This window comes from Salvia hispanica, chromosome 5 (genome assembly GCF_029641045.1).
Source record: "Salvia hispanica isolate PSC_SH4W2 chromosome 5, Shi_PSC_v1, whole genome shotgun sequence".
Lineage (NCBI taxonomy): Eukaryota > Viridiplantae > Streptophyta > Magnoliopsida > Lamiales > Lamiaceae > Salvia > Salvia hispanica.
In genome coordinates this window covers 6,802,029-6,818,841 of record NC_142696.1, presented here as the reverse complement: position 1 = coordinate 6,818,841, position 16,813 = coordinate 6,802,029, and the positions used below count along the sequence as shown (strand labels likewise).

Here is a 16,813-nt window from a genome sequence, read left to right as displayed (position 1 = left end):
GCGACACACAGAGTTCGGCGGAGTTCAACTTCGATCCGAACACCCACTTCGGTGGAGCCGACCTGTCACAACCGCATTTTGCTAAGGATAACAAAGTTCGGAAGTCATGATTATGCATGGGGAATAAAAGGGAAACTAATCATCAACCAAACATCTATTTTATTACAAAAGATATTAGAATTCACAAGGGATTTACATAGTCATACAAACTCGAAAAGGAGTTCATCAACTGGTACTTCATGTTCCTAGCATAGTTCATATCAATAAGTCTATCGAAGACGCATATAAAATTCAAAGCGGAAGAAGGTTTAAACACAACAATATGTATAGAGATATATGCCTTTGAGAGTCCTACAAAGATACGAAAATCGCCAATCTCACTCAACACCACTTCATCCACGGCTCAACCTGCATATTTAGAAATACATGCAGGGCTGAGTACGAGAATACTCAGTGAAAACTTTTCCAAAAGATATACATTACATAAAAAATTATTGTCATGCCATCACAGTAACACTCAGGAGTTTTATCATAAAAAGGCTAGAGCTTGCTAGGTTTTCTGTGAGCTTAAAGTTCAACTGCAGTCTAAGAGTTTTCTATCAATCTGCCATATTTGTACATTCCTTTAGTGATGGGAAGGTGGTCACCTTCCATGACACTTTGACCGGCCAACCCTCTCGATGACATGTGGTCCATTCACTTTGACCAGCCAACCCTTTCAATGACACGCGGTCCATTCTTTTGTGCATACAACTCGAATAGGATTTTCAGTTCAATTCATTCATCATTTTGGTATAGCCAAGTAGGCATCTCGACAAAACAAAAATATTTATGGCACTTGACAATACTTTGAAAGAAAATGAAAGTGCAGGCTATAGTCCGTCTCATTGAAGGTGAATGGGTAAGACTATAAAATTGAAAGTGCGGGCTATAGTCCTCCCCATTTATTCTTCCCCCAACATCTTGCCCTTGTTCGAAAACATAAAAATTAGAAATGAATACACCATAAAAATATGAGCAATTGATATGGCAAGAGAATTAAACAAAATCGATAAAGTAAAAGAGAGAAGGAGAAAGGTAGTTAAAGTAGTTTAGTGGATAACGAGACCTACGTTATTAGTAGTGTTTAATAGCGGTATAAGTTGTAAATAAGTTGATGTATTGGGGTAATAAATTGGGATGACTTTCCAAAAATGGAATGCACATATTTTTGTGGGACGTACAAAAATAGATAGTGCACTTATTTTTATGGGACGAAGGGATTAGTTGTTAAAAAATATAGGGCTGGCCATCGTCCGCCCCATTGCAGGTGAATGAATAGGAGTAGGACCATAAAATGTTGACGTGAAGGAGTATAAATTGGTATATGATGGGATATGGGCGAACTTAAAGACTGAATAACCATATATGAATACTGAATAGTTTATGATATCATCATATACATTTATCCATATACTTGATAAGTGAAAGAACTTGATCATGTATGTATACATATGTTTGATGCATGATTTCAAAGTGATCAACGAGCTAGTAAAGAAAGTGCATTGTTTGGTTTTACTTGATTAAATATTTCATGAAGTACTTTAATCCATTCTTATTTCTTGAGGCAATGATAATGCATGACCTTTGTGTATGTGTTTCTTTTTAGTTTTTGTTTTGCGTTAATTGAGAACAATCAAAGAATAAAGTTTGGGGGATAAATGTGAAAGTTATATTTTGAGTAAAGGCCAAAACTGGTCCTGAACATATGACCATTTTATGATTTTGGTCCTAAACTTTATCTTTTGGATTTTTTAGTCCTGCACATTTCAAATCGGATCACAATTGGTCCTCCGTCAATAATTCCGTTAATTTTATAACAGTCAACAGATTTAACCCAATTTTGACCAAATTAGACTTATAATTCTAATTTTTAAGTCACTAATTAATTCCCTAATTACTTTTGTAAATATTCAATTAATTCACACGCCTTCTTCACCTTATCTCCTTCGCATGTCTCTCCCTCTGTGTCTGTCTTTGTCTCCTCCGCCGCCATCACTCCCCTCCCCCTCCCCAATCCCAATTTCCCTTCCACTCCCCGCCCCAAACACCTCCAATTCCCCCCCTCCTTCTTCAACCAAAACCATCTCCCTCCCTCCCCCAATCAAGTCTCCTGCTAATCCCATTTCTCCCCCGACGCCTCAAACCTCCCAAATCCAAGAAATCATCCTCTACCTCGACTCCCTCGGCGTCGACTCCTTCCACTACCTCCACTCCCACCCTCCCCTCCTCTCCACCCCCGTCTCCCAAATCCAATCCACCGTCGTCTTCCTCCTCTCCCTCGGCCTCACCATCCCCGACCTCTGCCGCATCATCCCTATGTGCCCCGACCTCCTCTCCTCTCCCACCTCCGCCACCGTCATCCGCGCCACCACCTTCCTCCTCCGCGAGGCCCGCGTCGCCGCCCCCGACCTCTGCCGCGTCATCCACCGCCGCCCCCGCCTCCTCACCTGCTGCGTCGACCGCCAGCTCCGCCCCGCACTCTACTTCCTCCAGGGGATTTAATGTACTATTCATTAACTAAGAAATAATTGAATATTTACTAAAGTCTAATTTGGTTAAAATTAGTTAAACTCTTTGACTGTTATAAAATTAACGGAACTATTGACGGAGGACCAATTGTGATCCGATTTGAAATGTGCAGAACCCAAATATTCAAAAAATAAAGTTTAGGACCAAAATCATAAAATAACCATATGTTCAGGACCAGTTTTGCCCTTTACTCTTATATTTTAATAACTAGATTTAATGCGTTATGAGTATGAATTGTATAACTATTCAGTGTTATAGTCTATAATCTATACAGGTACTTTGACGTATTTATTGAGTTTTAGTGGTAAAAAGTGTAAAAGTAAATAACTAGTACATAAAGATAAAAAATTGGAGTGCAGGTCTCAAACTTAGCTTCGTAAACTAATGAACTTTTTAGTAAGTGAGTTCATTGATTTATAAATAGAGGTGGGGGAAAATACTGAAATACCGAAATGTCGATCTTATCGTATCGAAAAAAATATTGAAAATACCAAATTTTCACTATACTGTTATTTTTAATACCATATGATGCTTCGGTAATATAATAGTATGAATTTTCAAATACCGCGATATACCGTGGTATAACGAAATTCAGTATATATCGTAAAATATAAACATAATTATATGTGAAATATATCTAATTGTATATTTTTATTATATAATATAACATGAAATATAAATATAATTATATAAAAAATATATTAAATAAAATATAGAATCTATAAACAATATTTTAAAACTTAAATATTATTTTGTCATTGATCTTAAAAATCCGTTATACCGAATTTCGATACGACATATCGGAAATGAGGTACGTATCAGTATTGATTTCGCCATACCGCAAATTCAGTATGCGATATAACGCAAAGTTTGGTAAGGTAAATATATGCTTTATAATTATAAAAATATGTAAAATATATTTAATATTATACTCCATAATCTAATATGAAATATAAATATAATTATATATAAAATATATTTATACTACATTCGTTCAATCGAAGATGACCAACTTTCCTTTTTGGTTTGTCTCATCCAAGATGACCATTACTAAAATTGAAAACCATTTATCTCTACTTTATTCCTTCTCTCTTACTTTACTCTCTCCACTTAACACACAAAATAAAGCTCCATAAAATCTCGTACTGCCCAAGGAAGTGATCATCTTCTTTGGAATGGAGGAAATATATTTTTAAAATTATAAAATCTATATATAATATTTGAATACTCCCTCCGTCCTAAGATAAACGACCACATTCCTTTTAGGGACGTCCCAAGATAAGTGAACCACTTCCTTTTTTGGTATTCTCTCTCTTACTTTTTCTCTCTACTTTGTTTAACTCTCTTAGGGTGTGTTTGATAGCATAAGTTGGAAAATGCTAGAGAAGAAACTACATCAGAAAATAATCCAAATTATGTTGGCTTTTCTTTTTCTCGGTTATTGTTTGATACCTTAGGAAATATAAGTTTCTTAAATAGCACTCAAGTTTGATACCCACATTAACAAATATATATATTGTGTAGACATTCTAGCCCTCAATATTTTCTATTTTTCTCCAAAATACCCTTTTAAGCCCTAGCCCTAGATATATATTATAATTTCCTTCCAGATCTTCTTCCCCTCACTACTGCACGCAGCCAAGACTGGACGAAAGTTTTGCAAACAGGTATTCCTTCAGTTAAATTGCCTCAAGTTTGATTTAATCCCAAGTTATTAGACTATCTTGTTGGAAATCAAGAGCAAGCTATTTTGACGAAAATTTCTCAGTTATTTAGACGAAAATTATGGACGAAATTCCTCATGTATGAGCTCAATTTCCTCATTTATTCAGACAAAAATTATCCTTATTTTGGAACTGACTGAAATTATTAACTGGTATTTCAAACGTCTATATTACCTTCCATTTTGTGAACAGAAATTGGATCTTTATGATGCATTTGAGAACTTTCATCTTTTAGCACGCGATAGGTAGGATTCTGCATAATTCTTGTTTGCAAATGGAGTATATTTGTCACTTAGTAATATGCAAAACTATATGGAATGGTGTATGTATAAGTTCAGATTTTAGGAGTATGTTATTTGAAGTTTAAGTGGGATATCCATAGAGAGCTAACTAATTTTTTTTTTTTTTTTTTCTGATATTGTGTCTTCCCTTAATACCTATCAGATTTGCTCAATATGGGAGACACTTCTGCCTGGAACAAGTCTCACATGGTTGAAGGTTAGTTATTTTGACATACCTTATCTTGAGTTGTTAGCCAACAAAAACAAGAATAACCAGTCATATGATTTTTTCGGCATAGATTCCCAAATTGGAGAAAGGGCTGGTCGCGGGCCGAAGACTGACCGGACTCGACGCAGCTGGTCTACTCGTGAGGAAGAGGCCTTATTGGTAGCCCTTAAATTCCTTGTTGTGAACAAGTGGAAAGCAGATAACGGCTACCGTGGCGGGTATCTAGCTAAGATTGAGGAAATCATCCACCAAGAATGCCCAAAAACTGACATTAAGGCGACCCCCCATATCAGCTCCAAGCTCCAGCAATGGAAAAAAAACTACTACTCTTTGGTCAACATGCTCAAACGAAGTGGCGTTGGCTTCAATTACAAGGGCGATCACAAGATTGATTGTGATAATGACCAATGGGAACAAATTATTAGGGTGTGTTTCTTATATAGGCTCTCTATTATATTTACAAGGTTTCTGTCATAGCTAATGTGTTTGATTGGTGATGGTTGTTTCATGTTGTCGTAGTTGGATAAGAATGCACGCTGCATGCGTTCCAAGTCGTGGCCTATGTTTGATGAATGGAAAGACATCTTTGGCAAGGATCGGGCAACAGGCTCTACTGGCCGGGATTTACAGGAGCTGTACAATGGTGTGCGATCAAGTCTCAGTGTGGGTAATGGGAGTGAAGAGGCTGATTTTGAAGCTAGTGCTGATGGCCACTCTGGAACTAATCCAGAAAACACCACGAGCTCTCCAGAAATGCCAGTCAACACCATGGGCTCACAAGAAACGGCAGATCAGAGTACGGGGGACAGTGGCAGCGGAACTCAGCTTCCCACAAAGACAAACGGTGACTCTGGAACTCAATTGCCAAAGAAAACAGGTAAGAAGCGCAAACTCGTTGATAGGGCTGATGCTTTGCTTGAAATGCTTGCTAAAGGACAGGATGAAACCAACGCTAGACTTGATAAGTTGGCAAGTAGGATTGGATTTGAGTTCGATGTTAGCAAGGCAAGAAAGAAAGTGTTTGGCATGCTTGGTAATATACAAGGCATAACTCTTGGACAACAAATCGACGCCGCTGAATTCATCCTCAGCAAAGTCGAACATTTGGACTTGTTCCATAGCCTTCCCGAAGCTTTCCATCATACTTACGTTCTTCGTGCATTGGAGAAGAATCACCCTTAGTTCGTGATGGTTGTTTCTTTGATCTTTTGACTTAGCTATTTTGTAGGATATGATATCTAGTAATCCTTATGTGCAATGAACTATAATCGCACTTGTGATCTTTTGTCGAGCTTTGTTGTCATGCTCAAATATATGAGCTTAAAACATTGGAAGCCTTGGTTTGTATTTGGTGGTTGTTGTTATGACTTTATATGTGGATTCTATGGAACCTCATTACTGTAATGTTTTGTCAAATTACTTATACTTCTCTATGGAGGGCCAGTAGAAAGAGACGAGGATGCACAGAAAATAATAGGATTGCTACTGAAAAGAGAAAAGGCAACATAAAATCCTAGTACTATTTACAAACTGTCAAAAAATGTATCCAAATCTGCTACCACATATATTTCGCAGAATACAAAGTGAAAGGAAAAAGTAATCTTGTGGGAGAATATGAGATCCTTGGACAAGAAACTATAAATAGAAGAACAAATTGAGGCGATTTACAGCACCTGTGAACGACATCACGGCTGTGAAGATAATTCAGCCCACTTAGAATTTGTCTTGTGTATGAAGAGACTTTGGAGTCCCGAAGCTGATGTTTTTAGTAGAGCTAGTTTATCAAGGGAACCCTCTGTTACGAGCTGAAGGTTAATATATAGTTTCCCATTATCTTAAAACATAAAAATGTTTTAAATTAAGAACCAAAGGGAAATTATACAATAGGCCATATTTTCTGAAACTCATGTTTATTTCACTAACAAAGTTACATAACATGTCGCATAGTGCAACTTTTGGAATTGAACTAGATCTAGGGACTACACATGAGTATACAGATTTTAAAAACCACACTCACAACGTGCGTAAGACGAAGACAACCATGTCGCAAGACACGACTTATTTGCCAAGTGGCAATCCTAAGCTTACATCACTGTAAATAAGATTCATGATGGTGTTGTTCATTGGGCATTTCACCTCACAATTATCGTCGGCGCCGCCATTCACTTGGCTGTGACGATGCACAAGAGCTACTGTTTGAGGAGTCAACTGTCCTCGTTGGGGCGTTGCCAAAGCCGTGGTAATAGAAATTTCCAGGTTGTTGTCCAAGCTCCCTATCACGATCCCGCGCGTGCCCTCGAACCTCCTCTGAATTTGATGACTCACGGTCCCGGGAGTGTGAACTCTCGTCGAACAGCTTGCGTGGTAGTAGGTGGCTCTCATGCTTATATCCACTTACATGCTCTTCACCTTGGCCCTCATCAATATCCGGATTGAGATCAATGGTGTTGTCCGAGAGCACAATAGTTTCGATATCATTATTTGTCACACTGAGTTCACCACTAAACAGCATTTCGAGCATCTTGAACTCTGGTTCTCCATTGTTTGTATATGCTCCAGCAAATGCATTTTTCTAATCACAAGAAACTCCAAAATTTTATGAAAGAATAGAGCATACTATCATTACATCATATCAAAATATTGAAATTAAAATAACCTTAAGAATGGCTGTCCAAGTTTTTCCAGAAGCAAAAATCTTGTTCGACGAGGGCTCGAAGCGTGTATTTGGATGATCGACCAATGATTTGAAGGTTCGGTAGCGGCGCTCCAGGAATTGCAACCGGTTATAGACGTCGTCCCTACTGACGCGAATGCCCGTCTCCTCCTCAATTGTGGCTTCAGCCTCATACAAGAACTCCGGAGGGAAGACGAAGCCCACGAACTGATGCAATTGCTTCTCTCTCAGAATACTACTAACAATCAGATTGTCTAGCTCAGCCGTCCATATCCCATGATAGAGATATTCATCTTGAGATTTGGGTTTGGAAGCCATTTTGTTTACGGTGTGAAACAATGATATCCATATTTATAAGGTTGGGCCAGTGAGTAGGAAATAATATTCAATGTGGAAAATGTTGCATTATTTTGACTGTTACGTTTTTTTTGTCTCTAAGCAAGCATGTGAATTCTAAATACTATGTGTTGGAAGACTGTTGCTCCAATCCTATGTGAACAACTCAACCTATGTAATTGGAATAAGGCTACTGATCCAGTAATTCATTTCCTACTTTCATGGAGTAAAGCTGCTTCTTGATATAACAATTCATATCAGCAAACTTTTTAGTAGTGTAATTTCTGAATACTGGTATGTTATTAGAACTCTGCTGCACCAATCCTATGTGAACAACTCAACCTATGTAATTGGAATAAGGCTGTTGATCTAGTAATTCATTTCCTAGTTTCATGGAGCAAAGCTGCTTCATACATTAACAATTCATATCAGCAGACTTTTAGTAGTACTCAAGATTGTACACAGCTACTTTCACGTGAAGTTGGAAGAGGATGAGTTAATTATGTCATCATGAACCAAGTATATTTGTTGATGATGATGAGTTTGAATTTACCTGTGAGATTGTGATTGAGTCAATTCTAAAATGTGATTGCTGATGTTGATGACTTTTGTCGAACATAATTAATGAGCGTGGATGGGTTAATTGGGGTTTATGAGAGAGAGAAATTTGATTCTAAGTCATTTTCATAAATTTCGTTATAGTTTGGTTATTTTTCAAGTTAAAGCTATTTTTATATTTTTTCATCAAGTTGAATTATTTATACAACTGTTACAATTCAGATCATTTTAAAAATCTGATTTTATTCAAATAACGAGTTAGAATATTGACAATAAGTGTTGTAAAGTAAATATACTAAGTATAAGTTTTGTAAAGTAAATATACTGAAAAAACGCTTGTAATTCTAAAATATGACTAATGTTTCGTGTTTCAAATTTTAGTAGACTATATTAAAAAATAATGTATACTGAAATGTGAATTCGAAGTGTCAGTACCTTTTTATTATTACTTTTACTTGATTTGCATACCACTATACCTTCAATTTTTTATTTTATTTTTAACAAGATTTGGTATGTCCACAAAATATCTACGGATGACTTTTAATTCATAAAAAAAGGATATAAATATTTTGACAATAGTGAAGAGTTTGCATAATGCATAACTAGCTTGCAAATCAATATTGCCAAATTATCGGATGTTCACCTCACAAGATGATAATCTCAAGATTAGTCCAGTAGCTATGTTTCCCAGTTGACCCAATGTCATAACATCAAGCAATAATGCTTGACCAACTCAGCTTTTCTAAACACATATGAAGGCAAAAAAAAAAAAAATTAAGACAAACTATACAACCTAATATAAACGATAAATAGTTAATTAGGTAGCAAAAAAGAAGTCCATAATGTATACCCCAACATTAAAGATGTGCATAGTTTGACAATAACACAGTTACAAGCCTACAAGCCTACAATAGTCTACCAATAATTACACCAAGAAGCACAAGAACCATGCTCCTGAATACTACAACAACACGTCTCAAATTCTGATAAGGTGAGTGACCGGGTGGGAACGCTTGATGAAGCTTCAGATGAGGGCTTCTCACTCGTCGTTGATGCTTGACGCATAAAAGCATGGACTTCGGATGTCACAATGTCATGGCCTTTCATCCTGATCACAAAGAATCACAAATGTGAAGATCCACATGTGTATACATAACCAAACTTAGAGAAAACGCAGACAGTATGCAAATACATAATACGACTTAAATTGTCCAATAACCAAGACATTTATACTCACACGCATCCACATGTCAGCTGCCATTTGATCCCTTCTGTTATTCCAATCAACTGTAGGATCGATATATTCTACATATTCAGTGTCATCTTGCTCAGCAAAAATGTCATTGTCAACAATGTTATTGTCAACTAACTGTTCAATTGGATCGACTGTCATCTCCCCCCTTATGTAATTATGTAACAGAAAACAAGCCATTATCAACATAGTTTGTGTTTCGATTGGATAATAAGATGCGCTACGTAGAATACCCCAACGCATCTTAAGAACCGCAAAAGTGTTAGAGTTTGTATACTAGAAATCACGTTTCGAGTGATTGAATACTGTAAAACTCTTATTTTATTTTCCAATGAATAAAACAGATTATTTTTGTCATAATGTTGTTATGTTTTACATTTAATGGATGTTAATGCATGTTTAAATGTATAAGTTAACTTAACAAAGTCTAAGTCTTTGTTTTAGTAGACCGGTTGTGGGCGTCGTCCACTTTAAGGTAATACGGTCAGTTCTAAACAAAGAAAAATATGAATTTCACAACCTAGATGGAATTAGACTACCCATCGAGAAAGGTTGCAATGTCAGTCCGTATATTTCTAAGCCTTACTGAAATAAGATGACATTGGTGTGGTATAGCACTGAACGGATCTAACAGCAAGACTTGCCTTGGGCTATCTACTGAAAGGCGAGGTCTTGATAAATATTTATTTCTTAATCAATGTAGGTTAGCATTGAGCATACGGTATTGATTATGCATTGCTTTGACTTATCAAATGGTGCGGGTTTTTCGTAGCCCAATTATCCTGATATATTGGGCAGTGGTGATCGATATCTAGCGGTGCTAGGATTGCTATTATATTGAATCGTGCACGAGGTGAGTCTCGTTTGATAATGTCCTCAAGAGGAGCGCGAAACTAAGTTTTATTATTCGGAACCTAGCTAGTTGGAGTATGATTACTCTATGAATAATAAATGAGTGTTTCATGCTAAGTCCACTCTTGGAATTAATAAGAAGTTAATTAATTAAGTCAATAGCAGACATTAATTAATTAATGGACATATTAATCTTAAGCACGGGAAATGAAAGATAAACGGAAACCCGGATTACTTATAATTTCGGATTTGGATGGGGAGAGTTCAATATTACTTCTGTAGTGGCTGCTCGTAATATTCCAATTATAACTTATATTAAATTGTGGGTTCAATTTAATTAGTAAAAAGTAAATTGGATGAGCCCATATCCAAAGCCTTCCATAGATCCCTGTCTGGGCCCAAAAGGAACTTAATATAAATAGGAGAATAAAGGAGACAGAAAATACACAATATCTCATATTGCAATTTTCGAAAATTTCGATCTCTCCCAGCTGTAGGAGATTTCGAATTTGAGTCCTATTCCAAAAAGGATTTCTTCTGTCTTCTTTATTTAAGTCCTAGTATTCTAGTAAGATCAGCCCACACTGATATTAGAGTACAGTTCGGGAACCAGAGAGAAGATTTGTGGTCTAGTACTTAAAGCTACACGTGGAGAAGTCGCTAGCCATCTTCAATTCTTTGGAGAATTAATTAGGTATTATTCTACTCCGTAGAAAAGCATGTTTTAGGTTTTCAATATTCTTAAAGCATGATTAATTCAAGTTATGAGCATGATACATGTGATAATTACGCGAATAGATTTTGTCTAAATAATCTGCTAAATAGATCTGATTATTATGTGATTTATTTACATGCTCTTCCGCTGCGTGAACCAACAATTGGTATCAGAGCCAGTCTTTGGCTCTGATTATTTGGATTTAAATTTCGCGAAATTCATGTATGAATGTCTTGATTGATTACGAAGCATGTTCTTGTGTTTTTATTTTTTATGTTTATGCATGTTGAACTCAAGAACATTCGAATCATAGAACTTGAATTATTCGAACGAACTAGATGTGCGATTCGTCGGCGCTTGCGCCGGGACGAATTGCGCTATGATCGATCGAAGAGGGTTGCCAATCGAGTGGGAGCCGAGGGCGACGGGCATGGGGCGACGCGCCGGCGAGCAAGGGCTCGCGCGCGCCACCGGCCAAGCCCGCCAAACCCTAGCCGGCCCCGATCAAACGCGATGCGACGCGACAGGAGCCGAGGACGTGCGATCACGCGGCGACGCGCATGCGAGCAGGGGCTCGCGCGCGCCGCCGATCGAGACCGCGAGCCCAGGCGGCACCAGACGCGTCGGACGGAGGAAGCCTGGCACGGTGGCTCGTCCGAGAACCACCGAGGCGCCGGTCTTCTTCGCAAAACCCTAACCCTAACCCTAATACCGAAACCCTAGCCGACCCAGCCCTAGCGAGGCGCAACCGAGAGCAGCCGCCGGCTGCTGGTGCGCGCGAGCTCGTCGGGCAGTGGGAGATCGCCGGGAGGTCGTGGCTCTGGCTGCGCCTTCTGGCTCGACGACGACGGAGGGTGAAATCTCGGCGGTTGTCCGCCGGGAGGAAGAAGGGAGAAGGAAGAGCGCGCCGTAAGGCGCGGGTTTTCCGGCGGTCGTCGGGGGGCGAACACGCCGTCCCGGCGAGAATCTCCGGGGATATCTTCGTATCTTCGTTGTGTAGATTCGTGCCAACCTCGAATCTCTAGAAATTGACGAAAGATTATTTTAATGATTATTTAATTGTTTAATTAATAGATATCATTAAAAATAATATTATTTAATGAAATAAAACATTTTGGGAAGATTTCCCTAGATTTTAGGAATATTTGGATTATTTTCTATATCTATGAATATTTTATATCCTAGATGATATAGATAAGAATAATTTAATAGTTTCCTAATTATAATATATATCTAGAATCTATTATAAGATATGATATATATAAGAATACATTAAATAATATAATTGATATTCTTCCTAATCTTGAACTTGGAAATTATATGAATTTGATTTTTCATGTCTAATTAAGATTATAAATAATGTATTTTATTTTAGATATATCTTATAGTAAGACATGAATGAGAATTAAATTCTAGATTAATAGTTTCTATATTAAGATATTAAAGATTATAAAAGATTTAATTATCCAGTAAATTAAATACCAACAGAATTTAATTAGTCTTAATCTGCCTTAAGGCTAAAGGATAATTAATTAAAACCATAACCCAAATATCTAAGCGATAATTATGAACTAATGGTTTATATATGGTCTCCATCGGTTGGACTGCCAAATTTTGTGAAGCTGATTTTCTAATATTATCGCCACCTACAGAGTAGGGACAATAATCCTACGAAAACAGTAAGTTCATAAGGGCGGACTTCTCAAATAATGAATAGAGTGAACTAGAAAGTGATTCCTAATATTATCGCCACCTACAGAGTAGGGACAATAATCCTAAGGAATTGCGAGTTTCAGGGTTCAATCGGAATTTATGAGATAGCTTGATTTTGTTATCAACACATGAACATTGTTATGGGAGTGTGTTGTAGAAATAAAATACTGTAATGCTAAACCAGGTGGTCGTGCTTAGGAAGCATTTGACATGTCAACCTCCAGAGGAGGAAGCTATTGATATGTCGGTGTTGTGACCAGTAAATTGTCGAAATTTTAATGCGTATTAACCTCCTGAGGAGGATACAATTTATTAATTTTGCTGTTGTAAGATTTTGAAAAGTTTTATGGTTAATCTACTCAATTTCCTTACATAAGTTTATGACAAATAGTAAAATCTTCTGTTTGCAGTGCAATAAAATTCGTCAAGATGTCTTTTAATCCTCTTTCTGCCATTCTCAAAGAAAACAAACTCGAAGGCCAAAATTACATCGAATGGAAACAAAACTTGGATATCGTTCTCACAGCAGAAGAGTACAAGTTCGTACTCACTACTCCACGCCCAGCTGTCCCGGCTGCTAGTGCCAGCCAAGCATTGCGAGATGCGCATAGACGGTGGCATAAGGCGAATGAGATGGCTAAGTGCTACATGTTGGCTTCTATGTCATCAGTACTCAAGCATCAGCATTCTGCCATGGAAACTGCCGCCGAGATCATGACAAATCTCGCAAATCTTTTTGGTACTCAGAATCGAACGGCTAAGTCTCAAGCCTTTCGGAGTATCATGACGAAGTCTATGAAGGAAGGCTCGTCTGTGAGGCAACACGTCCTCGAGATGATGAGTCACCTCAACAAGATTGAGGTATTGGGAGGGACGATCGATCCCGAGTCCCAGGTTACTATAATCCTTCAGAGTCTTCCCCCTAGCTTCCAGCAGTTCAAGCTCAACTTTGAGATGAACAAACGGAATTATACTTTAGCAGAGTTGCTGACTGAACTTCAGTCGGCGGAGGACCTTATGGTTCAAGCTAAAGTAGCTATGATGAGTATCGCGCCTAATTCCTCTGGCTCTAAGGCTAGAAGAGGAAAGAAAAAGGCACCGAACCAAGTAGCAGTCAACAATGCTAAGGGAAAGAAGAAACAGCGGGGTGACAAGAAGCAAACTGGAAAATGCTTCAAGTGTGGAGAGAAAGGTCATTGGAAGCCAGATTGTCCTATAAAGGGCAAGGCTGCAGGTATGCACCATGCTCTAGTAGTCGAGTCATGTTTGGCTTTGACATCTACTCATACTTGGGTTATTGATACTGGAGCAACTGATCATATATGTTTTGATCCTGACTTGATGCAGGTGACAAGACGGCTACATGATCGTGAGATAGAGGTCCAGCTGGGCGACGCTACGAAAGTGGCGGCCGTTGCAGTGGGAGACGTTTATTTACGTTTTTCTAGTGATAGATTTTTGATTTTGAAGAATGTTTTGTTGATACCCTCTTTTAGAAGAAATTTAATTTCAGTTTCTAAATTGTCTTATGATGGATATTCGATTTCTTTTAATGACAATTGCGTTATTAAGAAAGATGGTTCTTATATCTGTCGCGGTATCATGGAAAACAATCTGTACACGATCACTTCTACACAATTTAATCAACGTAAATCAGAACTCAATGCTACATCGAAAATTTCTAAGAAAAGAAAAGAACCTTCAACTTCAATGAATGAAACGTACTTATGGCACCTTAGACTTGGTCATGCCAACGAAAGAAGGATTCATGCGATGGTTGATCAAGATCTTATTAAAGGTCTTGAGAAGGAACCGTTTTCGAAGTGTGAGTCCTGTCTCGAAGGCAAGATGACTAAGAGATCTTTTAGATCAAAGGGGAATAGGGCCAAAGAAGTACTTGAGCTCATTCATACTGATGTGTGTGGACCAATGTCAACCGAGGCAAGGGGCGGTTTTCGATATTTCGTCACCTTTACAGATGACTACTCGAAAATCGGATACATCTATTTGATGCGCTACAAGTCTGAAACTTTTGACAAGTTCAAGGAGTTTAAGGCTAAAGTAGAGACGCAACATGGTAAGAGTATCAAATGCCTGCGATCTGATCGCGGAGGCGAATACCTAAGTGCCGAGTTTTTGGACTATTTATCGGTAGCTGGGATTGAATCCCAAACGACTGCGCCGGGCACACCCCAGCAGAATGGCGTGGCTGAAAGAAGGAATAGGACCTTATTAAATATGGTCAGATCGATGATGAGTTATGCACGGTTACCTGTTTCGTTTTGGGGTCATGCTTTGCTTTCTGCAAACTATCTCTTAGACGTCTTACCTTCTAAATCTGTTCCTACTACCCCATATGAGTTGTGGAATGGGCGTAAGCCCAATCTAGAACATCTCAGAGTATGGGGGTGTCCGGCTCATGTATTGGAAAAGGATCCAACTAAGCTGGAATCTAGGACTGAGGTTTGCGTGTTTATAGGATACCCTAGAGGAACGAAAGCTTATGAATTCTATAGTCTCAGAGATCAGAAAGTGATTGTGAGCACTCATGCCACATTCTTAGAGGAAGACTATGTAATGAATCATAAGTCCAGCAGTGAGATTGCTCTAGAAGAGCTAACTCAAGTTTCAACTTCCATTAACCAAGAACAATTACCAAGTGTAACAACAATTCCAGAAACTTCAACTAATACTCCAGATATTGTAGTGCCGCGCCGCAGTGGGAGGGTCTCTCATGAGCCCGATAGATACATTGGTTTGGGTGAGTGTATGGATCACTCCTCGGACAGCAATGTACTGGATCCCTGGAATTTTGCAGAGGCGCAGGCTGATGTCGATCATTGCGAATGGGTGAAAGCAATGGATTCGGAACTACAATCTATGTTAGACAAAGACGTCTACGATTTGTCTGTCCTACCCGAAGGCTGTACTGCCATTGGGAGCAAGTGGATATACAAACGTAAACGTGGACCCGATGGACGAGTTAAAGTCTTCAAGGCAAGACTAGTGGCTAAGGGGTATACCCAAAAGGAAGGTATCGATTACGATGAGACCTTCTCCCCAGTGGCCATGCTCAAATCGATCCGTATACTTTTGTCTATAGCAGCTTACATGGATTGGGAAGTATGGCAGATGGACGTTAAGACTGCGTTTCTAAACGGGAGTCTTGAGGAGACCATCTACATGGAACAACCCGAAGGCTATGTAGTGAAGGGCAAGGAACACATGGTTTGGAAGCTTAAGAAGGCCATTTATGGTCTCAAGCAAGCATCTAGATCATGGAACCAGTGTTTCGATCAAACTGTTCAAAAGTTTGGATTCGAAAAATGCCCTAATGAAAGCTGCGTGTATAAGAAGGTTGAAAAAGGAAATGTTGTGTTCTTAGTTTTGTATGTAGATGACATTCTTCTAATTGGAAACAATAAAAAGATGTTGTCATCAGTGCGAACTTGGTTGTCCAGCCAGTTCGAGATGAAAGATATGGGTGATGCGGGACACATTCTCGGTATCAAGGTTCTTAGGAACCGAGGTAAGAAAATGTTGTGCTTATCCCAAGAATCTTACATCGAAACGGTACTTAGACGCTTTAGCATGCAAGATGCCAAGAAAGGTTTCCTACCTTTTAGACATGGCATCCAGTTGTCTCAAGAGATGTGTCCTAAGACAGCATCTGAGATAGCAGAGATGAGAAGAATACCATATGCCTCGGCAGTTGGTAGTCTCATGTATGCTATGCTTTGTACTAGACCCGATATCTGCTTTGCTGTTGGCATGGTAGCAAGATATCAATCAAATCCCGGCCAAGGACATTGGACTGCCGTAAAGAACATACTCAAGTACCTTAATCGGACTAAGGACTATGTTCTAGTTTACAATGCAGCCGAGCTCTGTCCTTTAGGATATACAGA

At 38.6% G+C, this 16,813-nt stretch overlaps 2 protein-coding genes, 1 long non-coding RNA gene and 1 pseudogene across 3 annotated transcripts; 2 read left to right on the top strand and 2 right to left on the bottom strand.

The window, feature by feature from the left end:
* The first annotated feature begins 2,003 nt into the window (after window positions 1-2,003).
* Window positions 2,004-2,544, top strand: LOC148924278 (protein SEEDLING LETHAL 1, chloroplastic-like; annotated as a pseudogene).
* Window positions 2,545-4,195: 1,651 nt separating this feature from the next.
* Window positions 4,196-6,209, top strand: LOC148924277 (uncharacterized). The gene is made up of 4 exons (XM_089058361.1): window positions 4,196-4,238; window positions 4,740-4,793; window positions 4,876-5,231; window positions 5,325-6,209. The coding sequence occupies exons 2-4, from the start codon at window positions 4,751-4,753 to the stop codon at window positions 5,985-5,987; spliced, it is 1,062 nt and encodes a 353-aa protein (XP_088914487.1). The 5' UTR covers window positions 4,196-4,238; window positions 4,740-4,750; the 3' UTR covers window positions 5,988-6,209.
* Window positions 6,210-6,718: 509 nt separating this feature from the next.
* Window positions 6,719-7,797, bottom strand: LOC148924276 (L10-interacting MYB domain-containing protein-like). Its single transcript, XM_089059040.1, has 2 exons — window positions 7,462-7,797; window positions 6,719-7,377 (listed from the first exon to the last, which is right to left on the bottom strand). Exons 1-2 carry the CDS (start codon window positions 7,795-7,797, stop codon window positions 6,949-6,951), a joined length of 765 nt encoding a protein of 254 aa, XP_088915166.1. The 3' UTR covers window positions 6,719-6,948.
* A 1,398-nt stretch (window positions 7,798-9,195) lies between these two features.
* LOC148924275 (uncharacterized) lies at window positions 9,196-9,879 on the bottom strand. Its single transcript, XR_016130928.1, has 2 exons — window positions 9,611-9,879; window positions 9,196-9,481 (listed from the first exon to the last, which is right to left on the bottom strand). It is a non-coding gene; the product is annotated as an uncharacterized LOC148924275 (long non-coding RNA).
* Window positions 9,880-16,813: the final 6,934 nt, after the last annotated feature.

Bases quoted from the DNA above. Each gene is read 5' to 3' on its own strand.
- LOC148924277 (XM_089058361.1), top strand. From the start codon at position 4,751: ATGGGAGACACTTCTGCCTGGAACAAGTCTCACATGGTTGAAG. The intron at 4,794-4,875 runs GTTAGTTATTTT...TTTTCGGCATAG, and splicing joins CAAGTCTCACATGGTTGAAG to ATTCCCAAATTGGAGAAAGG. The intron at 5,232-5,324 runs GTGTGTTTCTTA...ATGTTGTCGTAG, and splicing joins AATGGGAACAAATTATTAGG to TTGGATAAGAATGCACGCTG.
- LOC148924276 (XM_089059040.1), bottom strand. From the start codon at position 7,797: ATGGCTTCCAAACCCAAATCTCAAGATGAATATCTCTATCATGGGATA. The intron at 7,378-7,461 runs GTTATTTTAATT...TCTTGTGATTAG, and splicing joins CTTGGACAGCCATTCTTAAG to AAAAATGCATTTGCTGGAGC.